Source organism: Tamandua tetradactyla, chromosome 17 (assembly GCF_023851605.1).
Source record: "Tamandua tetradactyla isolate mTamTet1 chromosome 17, mTamTet1.pri, whole genome shotgun sequence".
Lineage (NCBI taxonomy): Eukaryota > Metazoa > Chordata > Mammalia > Pilosa > Myrmecophagidae > Tamandua > Tamandua tetradactyla.
Genome location: NC_135343.1, coordinates 2,341,862 through 2,360,178, shown reverse-complemented (window position 1 = coordinate 2,360,178; position 18,317 = coordinate 2,341,862). Strand labels below are relative to the sequence as shown.

Genomic DNA, 18,317 nt, shown 5'->3' with positions numbered 1-18,317 from the left:
TATTTTTATTCCATATGTTCTACTTGTCTGTTGACAAGGTAGATAAAAGGAGCATCAGACACAAGGTTTTCATAATCACAGAGCACATTGTGAAAGCTATATCATTTATATAATCATCATCAAGAAACATGGCTGTTGAAACACAGCTCTACATTTTCAGGCAGTTCCCTCCAGCCTCTCCATTACATCTTGGATAACAAGGTGATATCTGTTTAATGCGTAAGAATAACCTCCAGGATAACCTCTCGACTCTGTTTGGAATCTCTCAGCCATTGACACTTTATTTTGTCTCATTTTGCTCTTCCCCCTTTTGGTCGAGGTTTTCTCAATCCCTTGATGCTGAGTCTCAGCTCATTCTAGGATTTCTGTCCCGCATTGCCAGGAAGATCCACACCCCGGGAGTCATGTTCCATGTAGACAGGAAGGGCAGTGAGTTTGCTTGTTGTGTTGACTGGAGAGAGAGGCCACATCTGAGCAACAAAAGAGGTTCTCTTGGGGGTGACTCTTAGGCCTAGTTTTAAGGAGGCTTGACCTATCCTTTGTGGGGTTAAGTTTCATATGAACAAATCCCAAGACTGGGGGCTCAGCCTATAGCTTTGGTTGTCCACACTGCTTGTGAGAATATCAATAATTCAAGTTGGGGAGGTTGAATTTTCCCCTGTTCTCACCATTTCCCAAAGGGGACTTTGCAAATACTTTTCCACTCACTGATCAAATCACTGTGGGATTCATCAGGGCATCACTCTGGACAAACAAATAAAATCTAATGTCCTACCCAACTTTCCATGTACTTACATTGTTCAACCAACTATGTACATAAGTTGTATTAGGAGATACACTAGTCAAAATATAAATTTTGTACCAAATAAACATTTTTTGCTTTAGTCTCACACATAAATTAAAATTTTAAAATATTAATTACCATCTATTTTCAGCATCCTGCATTAATGACATTCCTTTGTTCTTCCTCATGCAAAAACATTTTTAAATTTGTACATTTAGTCATTATCATTATACACTCTAAGCATTTCTAGATTATACCATCTCAGTCTTTATTGTCTGTCTTTCTTTGTGATTTCATTTATGCCCCCAGCCCTCCTCCCTCTATCATTCTCACATTCAGCTTCATTCAATGTTTTAACATAATTGTATTACAGTTAGGTAGTGTTGTGCTGTCCATTTCTGAGTTTTTATATTCAGTCCTGTTGCACAGTCTATCCCTTCAGCTCCAGTTACCCAATATCTTACCCTATTTCTATCTCCTGATGGTCTCTGTTACCAACGACATATTCCAAGTTTATTCACTAATGAGTTTATATCGGTGAGACTGTACAGTATTTGTCCTTTTGTTTTTGGCTAATCACACTCAGCATAATGTCCTTAAGGTCCATCCATGTTGTTACATCATAACTTTATTCTGTCTTACAGCTGCATAATATTCCATCGTATGTATATGCCCCAGTTTGTTTAGCCACCCGTTCATTGATGGACATTTTGGTTGTTTCCATCTCTTGGTAATTGTAAATAATGCTGCTATAAACATTGATGTGCAGATGTCCATTTGTGTCCTTGCTCTCATGTCCTTTGAATAGAGACAGCATATAGATGGGTCTTGTTTTTTTAATCCATTCTGCCAGTCTGTGTCTTTTGATTGGGGAGTTTAATCCATTAACATTTAGTGTTATTACTGCACGGGTAGTACTTTCTTCTACTATTTTGCCTTCTGGATTTTATATGTCGTATATAATTTTCCTTCTTTTTACCTTTACTCATAGTCTTCCTTTCTACACTCTTCTCCACACCTCTCTCTTCTGTCTTTTCGTATCTGTCTCTAGTGCTCCCTTTAGTATTTCTTGCAGAGCTGGTCTCTTGGTCACAAATTCTCTCAGTGATTTTTTGTCTGAAAATGTTTTAATGAAAGTCATTTTTAAGTGAACAATTTAGTTATATAAAGTACATTGATGATAGTGTGTAACTTTCACTGCTATCTGTTGCAGAACATTTCCATCATCCCAGACAGCACAAGCTCATACCCAGTGTGTGTTGGGGTCCCCAAGACCACCCCCAGATTTGGAGACTTACTCAAAGGACTCGCAGGACTTAGCAGATGTACTTATGGCTAACATTTATGACAGGGACACAGGATACCCAGCCAGATCCTTAGGCAGAAGAAGGTGGAGTCTGGAAGCATCCATGTGCATAGTTCCTCATATGCCCTCCCTCCCATGAGGGTCACAGAGTTCATTCCTCCCCCAACTGTGAGAGTACAGTAACATTTGCGAGATTTCTTTCCAGGAAAACCTATTAGACTCAGTGCCCAGGTTCTTTTATTGGGGTTGTCAATAGGTGCCCTTTACTTAGCACATACTAAAAATTCAGGCCTCCAGAAGAAAAACCAGTGATCAGCATCAGCTGCATTGTTTGCATAACCCAGGCACAGTGAGCCACCCTCCTCAGTAACTGCTGACCAGGGCACTGAGAGCCCGGTTCCTAAAGGTCAACCAGGGACCTGCCTTGTGAGCAGGTCATTCTGAGGAGAGCAGTGTTGGGCCTTCTGTGTTAACTCTTTTCTGCACAGAGTGAAATCTACAGCACTCCCTGCCCCAGAATCGAATCGTTATTCTATGGTACTGGTTATGGAGGTTGTGGTAAATCATTTGATACTCTCATCTTTGCTTTCTTTTCTTTTTTCAGAATGGCTTTGACTACTTGTTGACATATAGTGATAATCCCCAGACTGTATTTCCTCGCTACTGTGTTAGTTGGATGGTTTCCAGTGGTGAGTGGTGATGGGTGCCGGGGTGGGGGGTGGCTTAGAACCTGGAGTGAGCATTTCATTTTTCTGTGGCTATTTAATGGCAGCAAGAAGACCAGTACTTGTCTCATGGAGCCCTCCAGGAGAGAATGCAGTGTCCTTCAAAGTCCTGTCTTAAATATTGTATAGATATCAAAGCCTCCAGCTTGGGTTTGGAGGGAGGAGATTTATAGGGTCCCAGAAAGGAACTTGGACCCAGAGAAGAGTTTTAGAAAGAACATTTGTTTCAGTGGCTTAAATAGGGGTTGTTCTAGTTTGCAAGCTGCTGGAATGAGATATACCAGAAACGGAACAGCTTTTTAAAAAGGGGGATTTATTAAGTTACAAGTTTATAGTTCTAAGGTTGTGAAAACGTCCAAATTCAGACACCACCAAGAGATTACCTTAATTTAAGAAAGCCCGGTGAAGGTCCAGGTTTTTCTCTCAACTGGGTGGGCACATGGCAATGTCTGCAAGCCTTCTCTTCCAGCTTCTTGTTTCATGAAGTTCCCCCAGGGGCATTTTCCTTCTTCGTCTCCAAAGGTCTCTGGCTATGTGAACTCTGTTGGTTCTGGTTGCTCTGGTGGCTCTAAAGTTTTTTCCAAAATGATTCCCTCTAAAGAACTCCAGAAAGCAACCCATCTTAAATGGGTGGAGACACATCTCCGTGGAAGCCTTGTAATCAAAAGTTACCCCCCACAATTGGGTGGGCCACATCTCCATGAACAATCAGAAAGGTCCCACCCAACTAATCCTTTAATAAGGATTAAAGGACATGGCTTTTCTGGGGTACATAATAGCTTCAAACCGGCACAGGTTCATGCATATTAATGCTTTTTCGTAGGTAGTGTTTGAGACCATAAAATCTCACATGGAAAATGTGGTAGGCAAAGGCTCCTTGCCACAGTAGTAGCTGTATCTTTCCCTTCCCATTTCTTGCTTCAAAAGGCTCCTCATATAACTTTCTTTTTCTGGTCATCTATAGGCAGCTTCTTTCTTAGGGAGAGAATGGAGCGGCGATAGGGTATTTCTGATTGACATTTATCTGAATCAAATCAGCAGTGATTTAGGCTGTGCCGCACTGATAACTGATATTTTAATCGGCCAAAAAGGAAGTCTTTTGGAACTTGTCAGGCTTGATGAGTACCCCTGTGAAAGCATTGGAGGTCATAGCTTGTTTTCACTCCATGTACCTTCTGGGAGGCAGCTGTTGCTCATAGGTTATCAGTCAGACTGTGGTCTCTTAGTAAAGAAGACCTAGCTCCCTTCCATCAAATAAATAAGGCCTTCTAACTTTGATCCTACTGGTTATATGCCAGCCTAACCAAATTTTCCCGTCAATCGGCAGGCATGCCTGATTTCCTGGAGAAGCTGCACATGGCCACCCTGAAAGCCAAGAATATGGAGATCAAAGTAAAGGACTACATCTCAGCTAAGCCTCTGGAAATGGGTGGTGAGGCCAAGGCCACCACCCAGTCATCTGAGAGGAAGAATGAAGGTAGTCGGGGTCCTGCCCGGATCGAGTATGCCTAAAAGGCTTTGGGAGAAGACAGGCTACTTCTGCCCTCATCTCAGTCCCATATCACTTGGTTGCGGAATGGGGACGAGACACCATGTGTACTAGAAGGTATCTGCTGTGATCACCAGAGCCCTTACTGCGCCTTTTCAAAACATGGAGAAGAAGAAGACGTCCAGGGGGATATCATCATATTCTCAGGCCAAGCATTTTGAAATTTGGTATTTCACTGATCTAATCTGGAACAAACTTCTCACCTCAAGCCAGAAGGGGACAACTTCCGTTGTTTCCTCTGAGTGGTTTCCTCTGCCAGCATTCCAATTCCCACTTGGTTCTACAGTGCTTTGGATTTCTTCAGTTCTGAAGGTGCAACTGGAAAGTGGAGGTGGCTGGTTAAGTCTTCCAGGAAAGGATTTGGGGCATGCTCCTGGTAACAGGCTATGGGGGTTGGATGTGAAGGGTCACCGTGCAGTGCAAGTGCCTTGTCCTCACCTCATTTCAGCTTTAGGGCCATAACGTCTGTACAGGAAATACCCCTCTGCTCTCCTCACATGTCATTACTGCCCACAGACTCACCCGTACCTGTGGAGGTGTCCTTTGAATCCACAATGTATTCAGGTTGTACATTGCCTCCTGCCTGTCCTCACCCCATTTACCAAGAGCACTGAAAGTGAACCCTCTCAGACAGTAGTCTCTGTGCTGTCAGTGTTCTCATAGGATCAGTGGAGCTGCTGAAAATACCACCTTTAAGTGTAGTTAGTGTTTGTGTTTAATCTTTTGTATCAAAAAGAAGAAATTAGGGAGTTGAGTGAGTTCTTTTGATTCCAACATTATTTTCACACTTTAGTTTTGCCTCGATGCCGTGGACTCATCCTTTTCAGGCTAAAGGCAGAGGAATGGGCACATGCCTCCCTCCAAGCCATAAACTGACTGGGAAAGAGTAGATGTGATCTTGCCCAAGATACTAATAGGATGGGGATGTGGTTTATGGTCCTTTCGCTTCTCTGAAAAGTTTTCTTCCTCCCTTCACCGCTAAAAATAAAAGCTATACTGTTCTGAAGAAGTCATGATCATATGGTGTCAGCTTGGCTTATCTGGTTTTCCTTCAGGCCATGCCTCGGTCTAATGAGAATAGGGATCAAGTTTTAAATATTTCCTTAACTTTTTTTCTAGAATTTAAATGGCAGGATTTTTCCTTTTTTTTCCCTGCTTGCTACCCTTTTGTGGCCCTGAAAAAGAAGTCTAAACCTGAGACTAACTTAAGCCTCTCCTTGGCCTTGTTGCCAGTTAAATTTTGTGCCAAGGAAATAACTGCCCCAGTGCTTTAGTCTTGCCTTCTGAGTTGTTGGCAGAGCTTAGAGATATATTGAGAGTCCCAGCTTCTTTTCCTTGATCATTTCTCTTCTGATCCCCAGGTCCTGACAAAACAGTCCAGGGTTATATCCAAACCTGACACCCACAGTTGTTGGCGCGTGCGCCAACGGTGTTTGTGTGAGGGTGTGTGTGCAGCAGGTACTGAGGAGTCGGGTGTGGCTCCATGGTCTGATTCACAGCAGTTTGACTGCACTTAGGGTCTGTCTGTACATCCATTTGTGTTATTGTAATGATCTCACTCCTAACTGTGACATTTTTATTAAACGTGTGAATAAAAACATAAGGATTAGTACCTAAAGAGCGTTTGTCTTTGGAAAGGTAGTGGTGGGGAAATATGGTGTGTGGGGCCTGTCTCCTGATCAGAAGAGTGTTCTTTATGCAGGTTGGTGTGTGGGGCCTCAGCCTTGGTATTCAGCGGCTGACAGTGCTATAACCTTGTCTAGAGTGTGAGCTCTTCCAGGTGACCAATTTAGCAACAAAATAGGCTCCCACTTCCTCCTCCCTCATCTTGACCTGCTAACGGGTGCCCTTTGCTCTTAAGGAAGGGCCAGACTGGAGGAACTGGTGGTGGAACTTTGTAAATAAGCCCCTAATTTCCACCCCTTTGACTCGACCTACTAACCTGTGTCCTTTGCTCTTAAAGAAGGACCAGGCTGGGGGAATGGGTGATGGAGCTTTGCAGACCGTGAGACCTGGGAGTGAGTAAGGAGAGGAGGGAGGGGACTCTAGCAGCACAGTATAGAGGAGCTGGGGACAGCTCCCTGTCTTTGTCAGAGGGGAGGTGGTGAGCTCAAAACCCACTGTGCATGGCAGGATATAGAGGTAGATTTACTGGCAAGTCCACCATGGTGCTTGTTTTGAAAACGCATATGTCAGTGCAGTTCATGTACTAGAGAGCCCTTTGAGCTCTCTAGTGTATGAGCATGGCATGAACTTTAAGTTCGTTTATGTAAGATTGTGGCCGGCAGAATCTGGCTGCATGGCAATACACCGTGTGCACACCCCAAGGACAGCAAGCCCCTCCTGGCCCTGTCTGGTACAGCTTCCACGTTATTGCGGAGAACCCTCCAGCTCCCATCTTAATGGTCACTCAGGCTACAGCCCTTCCAGGGCTTCCTGGCCCTGGGCCCCACAACCTGCCCTAATTTCTTTTTGTCCCTGTACTTTTTCCCTTTCTATTTCTCTTGTTCTATTCCTCTCCTCACAGGTTGGTGTCTGTGGGAGCTGAGTGGGTAGGCTGGCAGACTGCTACAGTAAACAGCAGGTTGTTTTCAAGGTCAAGTGCTGCGTGTATTATAATTTTTCTGTATTTCTTAACCATTTAAAGTATATAAAGCTGTTCTGCCATTTTTATGTGTCATCAGCAAGGTTTTGAAGTGTTATGCGCTTACCGTGGTTTTTCCGTAAGCCCTGTGGTTTTCATTGTGTGATTTTGCATGGCGTGGGGTCATGTAGGAATGCAGTGTTGCGTTGCAGAAGTGATAACACTGTGGAACAGGAGAACGGTACAGTGGAAAGAGCCAGTGCGGGTCTGGCCTACATGTAATTCCCAGAGTGCAGTGACATTGGCCCAGTGGAGCCTCTTCCTCTCGTTAGTGGGAAACTGGCTGGACTCTATAGGTGAGCCCACAGTCCTGGTGTCTCTCTTCTCTCCTCCTGTTGCCCTCATGGGTACAGCATGTGAGGGGTCAAAGAGAAGGCAAGAACAAGCAGAAAAGCTGTTGGCTTTTGTCTGACTTAGGTAGGGTCATGGCTTAGCTCAAGCCACGGTGTTTGAGCAGTGGAGGAAGAAATTGTCCCAGGGGACTGTGAAGTCGGAGTAGTGAGTAGGCCCTGAGAACCAGGGCCCACCCTTCATAGGTTCAATTTAGCCAGATAAGACCCCGTTCTGGGATTCCTGTGGAAATTGTGGGGTAAGGGAAGCTGCTGAGGTTGTTGAGCTGAGGGTGTCAGCCTGGACTGGAAGGGAGAGCTTGCCTGAGAGCAAACACAGAAAAACAACCCAAGAGTTGAAATAAATGCCCAGCTCTGCAAATACCTCCTGAGTTTCTGGAAACACTTGTGCCTGAGGCTGACTTTCTCCTTTTGGTTGAGCCAGTGTGAGCTGGATTTCTGATTCTTGGGAAGCAGGGAATGTGAATGATTATAACTCTTCTACAGATTGCTCCAAGGTAATCATTTCAAAGCAAATCTCTGCTTGTAGACTTCTTGTCAGAGGTGTAAACTTGTGGGTTTTAAATGTCCCAACCTCCACCCTGCCGCTGAGGTCCCCTGCACAGCCTCCGTGATGACATTGCCAGCAACTGTGTGACAAGCAGTGGTGCCCTCAGTGAGAGCAGAGTTTGCCGTATCAGGCAACTCTGGCTTTATATATACTAAGTATCTACAGTATATATACTAAGCCTCCTCCTCCTGATGTTCTTTGTTTTTGGAGTATCACAGGAAAACATCTGTGGGATAGTTCTTCAAATTCTTAAAGACAGAGCTCACATGTCCCTAAGCTTTTTCCAGACTTTATATCACCAGCAGCTTCACCTGTTAAAAAAAAAAAAGACAAGCCTCCCCTCCAAAGAAAATTTTGCTTTGAAAATTTTTATATATACTGAAAAATTGAAAGGATAATAAGAGAACATCTTATCTAGCTTTCCGCTATGATGACTGGTTTAAATCTTCCTATGTGTTTTATCTCTTTGTCTGTCCCCTTTCTCATAACCATTTAAAAGGAAGTTGGAAGCGTCATAACATTTCACCCCTTAACATTTGCGCCTGTGGTTTTTACAAGCCTAAGACCGTTTCACCTAGCCAGGTGTACCTAAGCAGGGTAACCGTGGCACACAGATAAATGGCACCGATGTCTTTCAGTGCTGTGTGCAAGGGTTGAATGTCAAAAGCAGTCAGGTACCTCCTCGATCTGCATTCTAATACAGGAAAAGATGTCATTAATTTGTCATTGGTCAGGTCACAGCTGTTGGCTTATGTTGATGAAGGGGGTCAGCTAATCAGAGTCACCATCCCCGAGCACTTGTTCCAGGCCACATGCTGTATGCTTTTATACATGTGTCATCTAATCCTGACAACCCTGTGAACACATGGTCTTTATGGACAAGAAAATGACAGGCTCTTGGGGATTGAGTCACCTCCCTTCTCCTGGTCCTGAGGTGTGAACTCATTTGTAAATAGGACCTTAGAAGATAGTATTAGCTAAGGAGTGGCCAAAATTGAATGAGAGTGGGACTTAATCCAGTCTGGCTGAAGTCCTTACGAACAAAGGAAATTGGGCCCAGGAGAAGCCATGAGACAGGCAAGAAACGGGATCACAACTGTGTGATAACCGTCAAGAATGTTTGTATGTCAGTAATGTTTGTAAGTCTGTTTGTGGTTTACAATAAAATATTTTTGAAAATATGGATAAAAATAAATAATAGGGAGAACAAAGGTTAAAATAAATTGAGTAGAAGGAAATACTTGTGGTCAGTGAGACAGAGGGGTAAGGGGTATGGTAGGTATGAGTTTTTCTTTTTGATTTCTTTTTCGGGAGCAATGCAAATGTTCAAAAAAATGATCATGGTGATGAATGCACAACTATGTGATGATATTGTGAGCCATTGATTACACTATATGGAATGTTCATATGTTAAGAATGTGTATATGTTTTATTAATAAAAAATTTTTTTTTTAAATTGAGGGTGAAATATTAGTGGGAGATTTTGAAAGGATACTCTGGCATTTGCTTCTGTGCATGTACAGCTGAAAAGTTAGACCCCATCTCTAGGTCTATTAATGTTGAGAATGCTAATCTATTTGAGTATCTGGAGAGAACTAGTTTAAAGATATAATGTCTGCCTTGGGACATACTGAGTTCTCTTTTGCTGGAGTTGTTCAAGCCTACTACATGTGGCTAGACCAATTCTGTCCAACAGAAATATAATGTGAACCAGGTGTGAAATTTTAAATTTTCTAGTAGCCATGTTAAAAAGGTAGAAAGAATCAGGTAAAATAAATTTAAGAGTATATTTTATGTAGCTTGGCAGGTTCAAAATATTATTATATTACATTCTTTTTGTGTGTGTGTGTGTGTATGCTGATTCTTTAGAATTTGGCTTATATTCTATACTTAAACCACATTTCAATATGGACTGGCCACATTTCAAGTGCTCCTTTGTCAATATTGTGACTACTGTATTGGACAGTGTCACGCTGAATAATCATTCAGAATTAAAGAAGAGACGTAATCCTGAAAAAAAAGAAAGAAAGAAAGAAACTGGTGGTCAACAGAGCCTGGAACAGAAGAGAGAGGACCTCAACATGTGTATTGCCACATAATGGAAAAGGCAAGGAACCCCAGATGTTGCCAGCCAGCCAGATGGTTTCAACCTCTAACCTCTGAAACTGAGACGGTAAATTCCTGTTTTGCCAGCCCCATTGTTTGGTATTTGTCGTAGCAGCTAGGACATGAATATGGGGGTTAAGTAGTTTGCTCACAGTCACACAGTAAGTGACAGAACCATGGGCAGACCTATTTGGCCTCTTTAAAGACTGCTGGCAACAGGTCTTAAGACTTAGGTTAGTTTCTTTTAAATGCTGTCATGCTAAATTTCTTTCCCTTAGTCGGTTGACTTTATTTTGAAACTTGGATCACAGACTTTCTTTATGTCCATCCTTGTTAATTCTTTTTAACGTTCTTTTATTGTGAAATATAACATACATACAAAGAAAAGAAAGAACAAGCAATTCTTTTGTAAAAAATATTTTTTCTACAAACCACATACCTATCATCTGTACATGGTGTACAATCAGTTGTTCACGGTATAACAGTTGAATATTCATCACCATGATCATTTTTAGAACGTTTGCATTACTCCAGAAAAAGAAATAAAAAATTCATGCGTCTCATGCCCCTTACCCCTCCCTCTCATTGATCACTAGTATTTTAATCTACCCAATTTATTTTACCGCTTATTCTTCCTATTTTATTTTTTTATCTTTATTTTTAAATTTCTTTGTCCATGCCCTGGATGAAAAGAGCATTAAATGCAGGGTCTAACTGACTTTTTAGTCATTCTAGAAGAGCACTTCTAGCCTGGGTGACCTTTTTGTTGCTGGTATTGGATGCTTGCTAGAAACATCTTGTTAGAAACTTAATTATGATGTCCTTTTCATTGGTAGATTTGTATTTTGAGCTTCTCTCAAGTCTCTGTTGCGTTTAAGTTGTGCTTCAGCCTCATGTGCTGCCTCTTAGAGGCTGGTGTCTTTCATCAGTATTTACACCCACCAGTGTACTCCCTTGTGCTGAGGCAACACCTGTTGTAGTTGCAGAACGTTGTGGGTATAGGCCATGTTCAACCTAATTTACTCCTGCTGAAATCAGGCAAGCATGAGGGGCATAAATACCATGTCTCGAAATTTCTTTTCTAGCTTTTCTAAACATCACTGGCACAGAGGAAGGATCATGGCTTCATGCCAAAGGATGTAATTCAACACTGTTCTGGCCCCGTTGTAGAACATACTATCAGCCAGCTGGCACATTGGGCTTGGAAAACAGAGTTAGTAGCAATGCTATAAGCAGCATCATGACCAGTTTGTTGATGCAACCCTTGGTGAATAAGAACAAACTTTATTAAATTTTGTCTCATGATAATAAAAATCATCTTTGTAATTGCTGCGGCCATCCAAGTTTTTGGACACTCTGTAATCCCTGCTCAGAGTATACTTGAACTTGCATAGTTACGTTTTCAAGACAGTACCTTCTATGCACTTTGGAAGGAATAGACTACAAAAAGCTACAAAAGCACAAATCGGCAGGCGTGGCACTCAAGCTGTACAAGGTGTGGAGTTTGATTATTTTGGTTAATGGAAAATTAAGTTTGTAGAATCTGTGGTACTCGGATGCACTATGGTATATCCATTCTCACTACAGTGTTTCACAGTAGTAGTTTTAGTGAACTGATCAATTTGCTTATCAGTATAAGTTACTAGAAGTGTTAGTATACTAACAGTCATCTAGCTGATCACTGAAATGTATTCCAGTCTCGTCAGCATCGATTATCAATCCTGTTTGATACATGGTAAAACGTTGCTTTCCTGGTCCTAGAAAAAGAACTATGAATTTCATACCTTCGTATGCTATTAAGTCATCCATACCTAATTTTATTTGGGTAGTATTGGTGTTTATGTTTATGTTAGTGATTTACCAGTGAATCAAGGGAATAAAAAATTTAATGTTCTTAAACATTTTTTTAAAAACATCTTTAATTGTTAAATATAACATACACAAAGAAAAGAAAGAAAAAGCAACAAGTACACTTCAACAAATAGTTACAGAATAGATTTCAGAGTTTGTTATGGGTTACCATTCTTCTATTTCAGATTTTTCCTTCTAGCTTCTCCAGAACATTGGAGGCTTAGAAGAAATATATATATATTTTATGTGTGAAAAATAACATATACAAAAAACCAATACATTTCAAAGCACATCACAACAACTAGTTGTAGAACAGATTTCAGAGTTTGGGATGGGTTACAATTCCACAATTTTAGGTTTTTACTTCCAGCTGCTCTAAGATACTGGAGACTAAAAGAAATATCAATATAATGATTCAGCATTCATACTCGTTTGTTAAACCCTACCTTCTCTGTATAACTCCACCATCACCTTTGATCTTTCTCCTACTCTTTAGGGGTATTTGAGCTATACCCATTCTAACTTTTTCATGTTGGAATGGGCTATCAATAATGTAGGATGGGGGATAGAACTAGTTGATGTTCTGGAGAGGCTGACCCCTCTGCATTTCAGGACTTATCTGGTCCAGGGACCCATCTGGTGGTTGTAGGTTTCTGGAAAGTTACCCTAGTGTATGGAACCTTTGTTGAATCTTATATAATGCCCTAGATGTTCTTTAGGATTGGCAGGAATGGCTTAGGTTGGGGTTTGGCAAGTTATGATAGGTTGTAATATCCAACTGAAGCTTGCATAAGAGTAGCCTCTCGACTCTATTTGAACCCTCTCAGCCACTGATATCTTACTTGTTACATTTCTTTTCCCCCTTTGGGTCAGGATGGCATTGTTGATCCCATGGTGCCAGGGCCAGACTCATCCCTAGGTAGTTCTCTCCCACGCTGCCAGGGAGACTTTCACCCCTGGATGTCATGTCCCACGTAGATGGGAGGGCAATGATTTCACTTGCAGAGTTGGTCTTAGAGATTGGCCAAGAGGTCCTCTGGAAGTAATTCCTAGGCATACCTACGGGTAGGCTAAGCTTCATTGCTACGTACATGAATAAGCTTCACAAGAGCAAGCCTCAAGATCAAGGGCTTGGCCTATTGATTTGGGTGTCCCTAATGTTTGACACAGTATTGGGGGTTTCCCTAGTGGTTTAATAGTTTAATAGTTCCTTATTTTCTTTCCTCCCATCCTTCAAGGGACTTTGTCAATACTTTCTAATTATCTGCTTAATATACTCTGGGATATATCCAGGCATTACATTAAATCTATACAGGATTTAAGGCCCTCATTCTTATTCTAGGCTTCCTGTGTTTGGATTGTTTAAATGATCTATCCAGACAGACTGAGTTAGAATATGTGCTCTCTACCAATACTTTTTGTCAGCCCACTGTAGTCTGATTATATTAAGCTACACAGAATTACAAGGCCTCGTTCCCATTCTGGACTCAAGCAGTTTGAGTTGTTTAATGAGCTATCCATATAGGTTGGTTTCGATTGTTTGTTATAGAACAATCTATATGTCTAGACTTCGTAAACCTCTCTGCCTTTGGGTTCATACAGGAGATGAAGTTCTAGAGTACAAACATTATCAACTTTTATCCTCTATTCTGATTTACCTTAGTCCCAGCCAGATTGGCTTCCTTTTTATCTCTAATTGAGGCCTGATCTCATTTTTGGTTACTTTAACTGTTGCTGTATGTAGCTACGCTAACTTTTAGGGCTGCAGCACTCTATTGCTGGGTCTTGGGTGTCATAAAATTACTCTGAGTTCCAGGGAAACACCAGCCGATCCACATAGGCTCACAGTTTGGAGGCCAAAAGTCCATCATCAAGAACTGGACAGGCCATGCCATCTCAGAGTCTGTAGTGTCCTAGTGCCAGCTTGCCACATTCCTTGAGGTTCTTTGGTTGCATCTCTGCCTCTGTCATGTGGCAAGCTATCTCTTTGGTGTCCTCTTGTGGCTTTCTCTGACTTCCAGTCCTTACTGTTTTCCAGCTACTCTTTGTAAGGCCTCCAATAATCTGAATTAAGACGTGCCCCACACCTGGAGAGAATCTCGGAGGACTCTACTCATAAATGACACCACATATTCAAAGACCCTGCTTCCCAATGGGTTCACACCACGGGAGTGCAGATTAAGACTTGAACTTGTCCTGAGGAGTACAAGATTCAATCCCCAACAGCACTCAGTGTGTTTCTGCTATTTTATAATAATTTTGCTATTCAGTAATATTTCTGGTATACTGTAGTTGGCTAATGCCCTTCCCGAAATGTGGGGCCCAGAAGGTGAGCATCTTGAGGACAGGAACCACGTCTGGCGCACTGACTGCTTCAGTGGGGCCTGGTCCCGGCTACTGTGTTACCTGGACAGCCGCCATGTCTGTGCCCCACCAGAGAAAAGAGCAAAGCATGTCTCCTGCCTCCACGGGCATTTCCCAGAATGGCACAGCCTGACAGCTCCATGGCCAGAATTTAGTCACACAAGGGGAGCTGGGGAGTCATGTCTTAGCAGCCAGGTGCCCAGTTAAAATTCAGAGGTATTTTTTGCTGAGGAAGGAGAGAAGGAGACAACTGGCAAATTAGAAATTTTTTACAATTTTTATAATTTTGCAACACAGAGTGCTTGGCTTGACAAAAAAATATGTGTGTGTAAGTTTTTTTTTAACTTAATTTTTAATTAACAGTAAAGTTTACTTTTTCAGGGCATACAGTTCTATGAATGTTAGCACCTATGTGAACTTGTAACTACACAAATCTCAGAGTAGCTCTCATTACCCCCAAAACTCCTGCTAACGCTTTGTAGTCATGCCCTACCGCACACCTAACCATTGGAAATCTGTCACTATAGTTTTTTCCTTTTGAGAATGTCATATAAATGGAATCACACAGTTTTTAACTTTGGAGCTGGCTTCTTGCACTCAGCATAATGCCTGGGAGATTGAGTCATGTTATTGCCTGTATCAGTACTCCATGTTTTTCATATTCCGTGGGAGTATGTATGTTTCTAGTATATATGATGGATGGATGGACGGACCGTGATTGTTAATCCTTTCATCTGTTGAGGACATTTAGGTTGCTTCTGCTTTTAGCAATTATGCATGGAGCTGCTGTAAACATTTGTATACAACTTTTTGCATCAACGTAGGTTTCATTTCTCTACGGTGAATACCAAGGAGTAGTATTGCTAGTTTATATATTCTTTTTATGTTTAACTTTAAAGAGAAACTGCCACACTGTTTCCCAGAATGTCTTTGCATTCCCACCAGCAACTAAAGAGTTTTTCTTTCTCATCAGCACTGGGTATTATTAATATTTGTTACTTTACTGATATTTCATCATGGTTTTGTTTCGTTTTAAATGTGAATAAATTGGACATTTTAATTGTCCAAACAGCTGTATGATGTGGGATTCTAGAATTTTATTTGGCATCAACATCAAACCAATTGACTGGTAATTCTGGGACCTTTTACCCCATCTTTTTTTTTAATTTTTAGTTTAATTTTTTTAAATACCAAAAAACACGTAACAAACGCAAGCATTCCTCTTTTGATCATTCCGTTCTACATATATAATCAGTAATTCACAATATCGTCACATAGTTGCATATTCATCATCATGATCATTTCTTGGAACATTTGCATCTATTCAGAAAAAGAAGTAAAACGAAAACAAAAAAAAATTCATACATACTATACCCCTTACCCCTCCCTTTCATTGATCACTAGCATTCCAACTAAATTTATTTTCATTGATCACTAGCATTCCAACTAAATTTATTTTAACATTTGTTCCCACTATTATTTAATTTTATTCCATATGTTCTACTCATCTGTTGACAAGGTAGATAAAAGGAGCATCAGACACAAGGTTTTCACAATCACACAGTCACATTGTGAAAGCTGTATCATTATTCAATCATCCTCAAGAAACTTGGCTACTAGAACACAGCTCTTCACTTTCAGGCAGTTCCCTCCAGCCTCTCCACTACATCTTGAATAATAAGGTGATACCTACTTAAAGCATAAGAATAACCTCCAGGATAACCTCTCAACTCTGTTTGTAATCTCTCAGCCATTGAGGCTTTGTCTCATTTTACTCTTCCCCCTTTTGGTCGAGAAGGTTTTCTCAATCCCTTGATGCTGAGTCTCAGCTCATTCTAGGATTTCTGTCCCATGTTGCCAGAAGGTCCACACCCCTGGGAATCATGTCCCATGTAGACAGGGAAGGGTGGTGAGATTGCTTGTTGTGTTGGCTGGACAGAGAGGCCACATCTGAGCAACAAAAGAGGCTCTCCTGGGGGTGACTCTTAGGCCTAAATTTTAAGTAGGCTTGACCTACCCTTTGTGGGGTTAAGTTTCATATGAACAACCCCCAAGACTGAGGGCTAAGTCTATAGCTTTGGTTGTCCACACTGCTTGTGAGACTATCAAGCATTCAACTTGGGTAAGTTGAATTTCTCCCCGTTCTCACCATTCCCCAAAGGGGGCTTTGCAAATACTTTTCCACTCGCTGATCGAATCACTCTGAGATTCATCGGGGCATCACTCTGGACAAACCAACAAAATCTCATGTCCTACCTGAGATTCCAAGTAGTTATAGTATTCAATCAAACTCCCTACATAAGTTATATTAGGAAATGCACTAGTCAAAATATAAATTTTGTAACAAACATTTTTTGCTTTAGTCTCACACATAAGGTGACATTTTAAAATATTAATTACCATCTATTTTCAGTACCCTGCAGTAATGACATTCCTTTGTTCTTCCTCATGCAAAGACATTTTTAAAATTTGTACATTTAGTCACTATTATTATATACTTAGGCATTCCTAGATTATACCATCTCAATCTTTAACATCTCTCTTTCTTTCTGATTTCATTTATGCCCCCAGCCCTCCTCCTATCATTCTCACATGCAACTTCATTCAGTGTTTTAACGTAATTGTATTGTAGTTAGGTAGTACTGTGCTGTCTGTTTCTGAGTTTTTGTATCCAGTCCTGTTGCACAGTCTGTATCCCTTCAGCTCCTATTACCCAATATCTTACCCTATTTCTATCTCCTGATGGTCCTTGTTACCAACGACATATTCCAAGTTTATTCACTAATGTCAGTTCATATCAGTGAGACCATACAATATTTTTCCTTTTGTTTTTGGCTAGTCTCACTCAGCATAATGTTCTTAAGGTCCATCCATGTTTTTACATACTTCATAACTTTATTCTGTCTTAAAGCTGCATAATATTCTATCATATGTATATACCACAGTTTGTTTAGCCACTCGTTTGTTGGTGGACATTTTGGCTGGTTCCATCTCTTTGCAATTGTAAATAGTGCTACTATAAACATTGGTGTGCAAATGTCTGTTTGTGTCTTTGCCCTTATGTCCTTTGAGTAGATACCTAGCAATGGTATTGCTGGGTCATATGGCAATTCTATATTCAGCTTTTTGAGGAACCGCCAAACTGCCTTCCACAGCAGTTGCACCATTTGACATTCCCACCAACAGTGAATAAGTGTGCCTCTTTCTCCACATCCTCTCCAGCACTTGTCATTTTCTGTTTTGTTGATAATGGCCATTGGTTTTGATTTGCATTTCTCTAATGGCCAGGGATGTTGAGCATCTCTTCATGTGCCTTTTGGCCATTTGTATTTCCTCTTCTGAGAAGCGTCTGTTCAAGTCTTTTTCCCATTTTGTAATTGGATTGTCTGTCTTTTTGTTGTTGAGTTGAACAATCTCTTTATAAATTCTGGATACTAGACCTTTATCTGATATGTCGTTTCCAAATATTGTCTCCCATTGTGTAGGCTGTCTTTTTACTTTCTTTTTTTTTTTTTTTATTAATTAAAGAAAAACAAAGAACCCAACATTTAGAAATCATTCCATTCTACATATGCAATCAGTAATTCTTAATATCATCACATAGATGCATGATCATCATTTCTTAGTTTTTACTTTCTTGATGAATTTCTTTGATGCGCAAAAGTGTTTAATTTTGAGGCATTCCCATTTATTTCTTTCTTTCTTCAGTGCTCTTGCTTTGGGTGTAAGGTCTATAAATCCGCCTCCAATTATAATATTTATAAGATATTTCCCTACATTTTCCTCTAACTGTTTTATGGTCTTAGACCTAATGTTTACATCTTTGATCCATTTTGAGTTAACTTTTGTATAGTGTGTGAGATATGGGTCCTCTTTCATTCTTTTGCATGTGGAGATCCAGTTCTCTAGGCACCATTTTTTGAAGAGACTGTTCTGTCCCAGGGGAGTTGGCTTGACTGCCTTATCAAAGATCAAATGTCCATAGATGAGAGGGTCTATAGCTGAACACTCTATTCAATTCCATTGGTCAATAGATCTATCTTTATGCCAGTACCATGCTGTTGCCCACTGTAGCTTCACAGTATGCC

The 18,317-nt window shown here is 41.0% G+C and overlaps 1 protein-coding gene across 1 annotated transcript in view; it reads left to right on the top strand.

Annotated features, from left to right (window-relative positions):
• The window catches only part of STARD7 (StAR related lipid transfer domain containing 7), a 37,030-nt gene extending 19,307 nt beyond the window's left edge, over positions 1-17,723 (top strand). Inside the window, exons 7-8 of the mRNA XM_077133759.1 lie at positions 2,695-2,779; positions 4,143-17,723. Coding sequence (XP_076989874.1) covers positions 2,695-2,779; positions 4,143-4,327 — 270 coding nt within the window. The 3' untranslated portion in view covers positions 4,328-17,723. The remainder of the gene's footprint in view (positions 1-2,694; positions 2,780-4,142) is intronic.
• The last annotated feature ends 594 nt before the right edge of the window (positions 17,724-18,317 follow it).